This window comes from Perca flavescens, chromosome 23 (assembly GCF_004354835.1).
Source record: "Perca flavescens isolate YP-PL-M2 chromosome 23, PFLA_1.0, whole genome shotgun sequence".
NCBI lineage: Eukaryota > Metazoa > Chordata > Actinopteri > Perciformes > Percidae > Perca > Perca flavescens.
The window spans coordinates 2174849-2182348 of NC_041353.1; the positions used below are offsets into that span (position 1 = coordinate 2174849).

At 42.6% G+C, this 7500-nt stretch overlaps 1 protein-coding gene across 3 annotated transcripts in view; it reads right to left on the reverse strand.

Annotated features, from left to right (window-relative positions):
• LOC114550011 (CCR4-NOT transcription complex subunit 2) overlaps positions 1-7500 on the reverse strand; it is a 35170-nt gene that overhangs the window by 8110 nt on the left and 19560 nt on the right. For 2 of the 3 annotated variants that reach the window (XM_028570433.1, XM_028570432.1), the window contains exons 7-11: positions 6340-6465; positions 4927-4983; positions 3086-3216; positions 561-681; positions 324-480 (exon numbers count right to left, since the gene is read on the reverse strand). In XM_028570433.1, coding sequence (XP_028426234.1) covers positions 324-480; positions 561-681; positions 3086-3216; positions 4927-4983; positions 6340-6465 — 592 coding nt within the window. The remainder of the gene's footprint in view (positions 1-323; positions 481-560; positions 682-3085; positions 3217-4926; positions 4984-6339; positions 6466-7500) is intronic. The other variant, XM_028570434.1, reaches the window with a different exon arrangement.

Below are 7500 nucleotides of genomic sequence, written 5' to 3' on the forward strand. Positions count from 1 at the left end.
GTATGTATGAGTGTGTGTTTGTGTGTGTGTGTGTGTATGTATGTATGTATGTATGAGTGTGTGTTTGTGTGCGTGTGTATGTATGAGTGTGTGTATGTGTGAGAGTGTGTGTATGTATGTATGTATGTATGTGAGTGTGTGTATGTATGTATGTATGTATGTATGAGTGTGTTTTTGTGTGCGTGTGTATGTGTGTGTGTGTGCGTGTGTGTGTATGTATGTATGTAGGAGTTTGTGTGTGTGTGTGCGTGTCTGTGTGTGTGTGTGCGAATGTGTGTGCAAGTGTGTGTGTGTGTGTGTGTGTGTAAGTGTGTGTGTCATACTCCGGTGAGTTGAGGTTGAGACCGAGCGTGGTGAGGTCGGAGCCCAGCGCTAGGTGGACCATGCCGGGGTCCGTCTCTGCTGCCCGGATGAACGTCAGCAAGCCGATCATCCCAAACTGGTCCGTTACCATGCCGATTGGGATGTTGGTCACCCGTCCTTGGACACAAACACAACACGATTATTCCACAATTTTCAGTATTATTATTTCTACTGTGGATGCACTGAGTGCGTCTCACCGTCAGGGAGCACCTGAATCCCTTTCTTCTGCTGGTTGTTGTTGCTAGGCGCCGAGCTCTTGTCTCCGGGGAACTTTGGACCATCTGAGTTAGAGGTGGGCTTTCCCGATGAGTTCAGATTCTGATTGGACAAAAACGGAGGGAAAAAACAGTCCGAAAAAATGGGACGAGTCAGGACGAGAGAGCGCTGCATAAGTAAGGAAAGGACATCATGATGAAAACAGCAAGTCGGCAATTTAATTCACAGGAAAAAAGGACAGCAGGGAACGATAAAAATGTAATTAAAGACGGAGAACGGTAAACAATTAAAGTGTCTGTGAAGGTTCTCTGTTATCCAGGTCATAGTTATCCAGAGAAAGGTTTAAAATAAAGAGCAACTGGATATGGTTAACCCTCCTGTTTGTCCTCATTGGTCCAAATTTGACCCGTTTTCAAAAAGTCTCTATATCAAAAATGTGGGTTTCTTTCAACAAATTATATATAAATAATAAATAAATAAATAAATACATAAATAAATAAAGTGGATGGTTCCCTACAACATTCTTTAATGTCAAATAAATGATCAGTTAAATACTTTTAATTAACTTGTGTATTTTATTAGATTTTAAAGCATTTGGGAAAAATATTGATAGGTTGAAAAAAATAAATAAAAAAAAAACAGAAAAAGCTTGAAAAACTTGATTAAGAAATAATTTAAAAAAAATTAAAAAAAATTAAAGAAATAACTAAAATCAACAAAGACATCAGAAAAAGTGACAAATAAACTGGGGGTGGGGGGAGGGGGGGGAGTTTCTTGGAAATGAGTAATTAAGCACGAATAAGCATAAAAAAATGACTAATGGACTAAAGAAATCTTAGTCGACTGAGACCAAAACGACCGATTAGTCGACTAATCGACTAACAGGTGGCAGCCCTAATTACCATGTTGCTCCGTTTCTGCTGGATGAATTGATAATAATAATAATAATAATAATAATAATAATAATAATAATAATAGCTCAAGGCATTAAAAGCATCGGATTTATAATTTCTTTGATAAATTGTTGGGTGGAAGAAGAGTACTTGCAGGTTTTCCAGTGTTTTCAGCTGTTTCTGCCTCCTCTTTCTGGCAGCCCTACATACAAATAAAAAATTCCCAGAATGACAAAAAGCTGCGTGGTCGATAAGAGACATTTCCGTGCGTGTAACGCTGTCTGACGGCTCCACCGGTAGCTTAGCCTAGCACAGATCCTGCAGGTAACTGGTTCCATTGGTTTCATTACTTACTTAAAGGAACACGCCGACTTATTGGGAATTTAGCTTATTCACCGTAACCCCCAGAGTTAGACTAGTCCATACATACCCTTCTCATCTCTGTGCGTGCTGTAATGCTGTCTGACGGCTCCAGCAGCATCAGGCCAGCACAGATCCTGCAGGTGAATGGTTCCAGTAATCCTACTGCTCCCAATAAGTGACAAAATAACACCAACATGTTCCTATTTACATGTTGTGATTTATAGAGTCACAGCGTGTACAAATAACAACGTAACATGAGACACAGTCGTCTTCTAACCGTAAACAAACCGGGAACTATATTCTCAGGCGGAAGAATATAGTACTTGGGCGGAGTGATATGCTTCGCAGCAAGCCTGTCTGAGAATATAGTTCCCGGTTTGTTTACTGTTAGAAGATGGCTGTGTCTCGTGTTACGTTGTTTTTTGTACACGCTGTGACTCTACAAATCACAACATGTAAATAGGAACATGTCGGTGTTATTTTGTCACAATTGGGAGCAGTAGGCTAGTTGGAACCAGTTACCTGCAGGATCTGTGCTAGGCTAAGCTAATGCTGGAGGCGTCAGACAGCGTTACAGCACGCACGGAGATGAGAAGGGTATGTATGGACTAGTCTAACTCTGGGGGTTACAGTGAATAAGATAAAGTCCCAATAAGTCGGCGTGTTCCTTTAACCATGCGGGGCACCAGAGGCGGTGTTGAGGAACTCTGTCGCGGCTCAACACGTCTCCTAAATGCTGCTGATACAACCGAGCTGTGACGGAGGTCTGTAGCGGCTTAAACAGCTAGCAATCGCCGCTCTGTGGCAGGGAGCTCCGCTTCGACGTTAGTTTTTATCGCTACGGAGGAGCTTGCTACAACAGGTATGCTACATTCAAGAGACCATCATGGGATGTTAACGTACGTTACTCAGCAACAGGTGAAAACAGGGGCAGAGGAAAAAATATGGTATTTTAAAAGTAGCCTACATTTACGGTAGCTATAGTTAACGGTAGACTACAGAGAAAGTGTGATATAATGTGAAAAGTCGACACGTTAAGTGGAACCAAAATGTGCCTTTGAATCCGGACCGATTCCTACCGGTTGCGTAGGAATCGGTCCCATAGTGGAACTGAGTTTCGGTACCCAACCCTAGTTTTAACCGAGCCCAGTTGCTCTTGATTTTAACCTTTCCCTGGGTAAACAATTAAACCTATCATTAGGGAACAAGAAGAAGAAGGGAGGACCAGAAAAAAACAGAAGGGATCTAACCGTTTTGCTGTCTTCGTTGGTGCTGGTGGGGTCTTTTGTTTGGTAGTTTGGCCCAGGGAGAGCTGGGAAATCTTCGTTATGAATGGAGAAGTCCTGCGACTGCTCACTGGACGGCTTGGTCACCATGCCAACTGGATGAAAGTAGTGAGAGTAGTTAGCGATGCACTGAGTATAGCGTAATAATGTAATACAAACACACAATAAAACAAAAGATATCATGCACAAACAGCAGGATTAATCCCTGGGTATCCTGCTCTGCCTTTGAGAAAATGAAAGCTCAGATGGACCAATCAGGAATCTTCTCCTTATGAGGTCATAAGGAGCAAGGTTACCTCCCCTTTCTCTGCTTTGCCCACCCAGAGAATTTGGCCCCCCATGAGAGAGAGAGAGAGAGAGAGAGAGAGAGAGAGAGAGAGAGAGAGAGAGAGAGAGAGAGAGAGAGAGAGACATCATGGCTTTCAAAACAGCAAAGTTGCAGTTGGTCAAGACCACACCCCCCACCCTCCACCATACAGTATTAGGGGACCACTAAGGTCTATAAAAGAGACTTCAGATACAGTATTAGGGGACCACTAAGGTCTATATAAAAGAGACTTCAGATACAGTATTAGGGGACCACTAAGGTCTATATAAAAGAGACTTCAGATACAGTATTAGGGGACCACTAAGGTCTATATAAAAAGAGACTTCAGATACAGTATTAGGGGACCACTAAGGTCTATATAAAAGAGACTTCAGATACAGTATTAGGGGACCACTAAGGTCTATATAAAAGAGACTTCAGATACAGTATTAGGGGACCACTAAGGTCTATATAAAAGAGACTTCAGATACAGTATTAGGGGACCACTAAGGTCTATATAAAAGAGACTTCAGAGACAGTATTAGGGGACCACTAAGGTCTATATAAAAGAGACTTCAGATACAGTATTAGGGGACCACTAAGGTCTATATAAAAGAGACTTCAGATACAGTATTAGAGGACCACTAAGGTCTATATATAAGAGACTTCAGATACAGTATTAGGGGACCACTAAGGTCTATATAAAAGAGACTTCAGATACAGTATTAGGGGACCATTAAGGTCTATATAAAAGCATCCAAAAAGCAGCATGTCATAGGACCTTTAAAGATTAGTTTTTTGGGGCATTTTAGGCATTTATTCTTATAGGATATGAAGACATGAAAGGAGAAAGAGAGAGGGAATGACATGCAGCAAAGGGCAGAGTTGAACCCACGTCCGCTGCGTTGAGGAGTAAACCTCTATATACACTCACCTAAAGGATTATTAGGAACACTTCTTAAATTTCTTGTTAATGCAATTACCTAATCAACCAATCACATGGCAGCTGCTTCAATGCATTTAGGGATGTGGTCCAGGTCTAGACAATCTCCTGAACTCCAAACTGAATGTCAGAATGGGAACGAAAGGTGATCTAAGTGACTTTGAGCGTGGCCTGGTTGTTTGTGCCAGATGGGCTGGGTTGAGTATTTCCCAATCTGCTCAGTTACTGGGATTATCACACACAACCATTTCTAGGGTTTACAAAGAATAGTCTGAAAAAGGAAAAAACATCCAGTATGCGGCAGTCCTGGGGGGTGAAAATGCCTTGTTGATGCTAGAAGTCAGAGGAGAATGGGCCGACTGATTCCAGCTGATAGAAGATCAACTTTGACTCAAATAACCACTCGTTACAACCGAAGTATGCAGCAAAGCATTTGTTAAGCCATGAAACGCACAACCTTGAGGTGGATGGGCTACACCAGCAGAAGACCCCACCGGGTACCACTCATCTCCACTAAAAATAAGAAAAATGAGGCTACAATTTGCACGAGCTCACCAAAATTGGACAGTTGAAGACTGGAAAAATGTTGCCTGGTCTGATGAGTCTCGATTTCTGTTGAGACATTCAGATTGTAGAGTCAGAATTTGGTGTAAACAGAATGAGAACATGGATCCATCATGCCTTGTTACCACTGGGCAGGCTGGTGGTGGTGTAATGGTGTGGGGGATGCTATCCTATCAATATGGGCCAACATTTCTAAAGAATAACTTGTTGAAGGCGAAAGGGGGTCAAACACGGTATTAGTATGGTATTCCTACTTCCTAATAATCCTTCAGGTGAGTGATTATGGGCGCGCAATCTATCAGGTGAGCTACCCAGGCGCCCTCTCCTCCTCCATTTATGCGGTGGAAAACGCACATACCTGCTTTGTGTACATGGTATTCATAAATCTCCACCGGAGGACACATTTCTACCAACGCACGGTAAGTACTACCGTATCGCCCAACCAGACTTGCAGCTCTGAAATCCATCGGCCACATTGACTTTAGAGCCACAAAACTCATTTTAAAAACTGATATTCGTCATAATAACGTCAATAAAATAACTATTTCTTTGGATAAAGTTAGTTACTATCTGACTCTCTGTTACTGGGGATTATGCTCAAAGTTTCTCATTTATTAAATAATTGCTTAAAGCATTTAAACTAAGTTTTAGTGTTGGAGTTTGTAACATAACACACACAACAACAAAATATTAATTTTGACTTAAAGATTTTCATTTCCCCTGTAAATACATATTGGTTCCAAATATCGGTTTCATTAACTACTAAAAATTGGTATCAGCCTTGAAAAACAAGTATCGGTCGATCCCTAGCATAAAAATAAATGTTATGGTAGATTAAAGGTGCAGTAGGTAAGTCTTATAAAACTAACTTTCTGTCATATCTGCTGAAACTGACCCTATGTTCCAGTAGAACTACATGAAGCCGGTCATTAAAATAAATCCAGCTCCTCTGGCTCCACCTACAGCCTGGAGTGAGATTTGAAAAAATCCACAGCTCCGTGTTCAGATGCACCAATCAGGGCCAGGGGTGGTGTCTAACTGTTCAGATGCACCAATCAGGGCCAGGGGAGGTGTCTAACTGTTCAGATGCACCAATCAGGGCCAGGGGGGCGTGTCTAACTGCTCAGATGCACCAATCAGGGCCAGGGGAGGTGTCTAACTGTTCAGATGCACCAATCAGGGCCAGTGGGGGTGTCTAACTGCGTATCAATCACTGCTCGTGCACATGCAGTCATTCTCCCTTGTGGGGGGAGGGGCTTAGGAGACCATTTTGGGCTTTAGCAGAAAGGGGGGGAGGGACTGTGAAGTTGTTGATGTTTTGGCTAAGTCCTGGATCTTCACAATCCTACCTACAGCACCTTTAATACCCACCCACCCACACCCACACCCACACGTCTCTCTTACCGTACGGAGCCCGACCGGCTAGCGGATTGAGCAGCGGGGTGGGATTTGAGCCTCCGTCCCTCCGACTCCTGTCTGCTAACGCTGGGAAGTCCGACAGATCCAACCCCGTCACATTCTCACTGCCGTCTGGATGAACACACAGAAAGATAAAAAAAACCTATGTGAGCTTTTACACATATTTAAAAAAGGAATCCACTAACTGCAGCTACAAAAAGCTTTAAAAAAATATTTAGTTTGAGGTGGTGTGAGAGTCCCGTACAAGAAACAGGAAACATGTAAATGGACTGTTTACATATAGCACTTTTCTAGTCTTAACGACTACCGAAAGTGCTTTTACAAAGTACAGGAACCATTCACACACACTCATAAGCTGTGGCCGAGGCTGCCATACAAGGTGCCACCTGCTAATCAGATAATCATTTACACACATTTACACTCCGATGGCAACTCTGGGTTCAGCGTCTTGCCCAAGGACACTTCGACATGGGACTGCAGGGCCAGAGATCGAACCACCAACTAGGGTTGGGCGATGTCCCCTAAATTGGCAGTTGACGATGTTTACAGTAAAACATCGTGATGGACGATGATATAGTCGTCTGGGCCGGGTAGCTTTACATAAATATTTTTTTCTACTACTATGGGCCAACAGTTAACATTTAAATGCCCTCTGTAAATGGTGCCCTGCTGGTAGGTTTTACAACTTGACCTACTTTCACTTAACCACGGTGCAGTAAAATCAATCACATGTCTGTGATATCTGCGTAAGGACAGTACAGTGGGAGGTTTGCCTTCAACAGAGCGACAGTAATAACTTAACGTACCATAATTACTGAGTTTAAACTACATTCTCAGTTATGTTTGCACTGAATAACGCATTAAATAAACAGAAACATAACTCTTGCAGCGCACATGAACAGATGCGCAATATTAGCTCACACATAAAATAGCACCCTCGTGAATTAGCCTACTGTTGCTAACGTACATTCATAAATCCTGCATGACATCGTCCCGTACCTACAGGACCTCAGACTGACTTATTGATGCGTGCACAGAGCAGTGTCCACAACATTAGTCCAATGAGGGGAGAAAGCAAAGTGTGATAGCGTTCCACGTTAACGTTTTTTTCTCTCTCACTCGAGACCACTGTGTCCAGCGTTACTA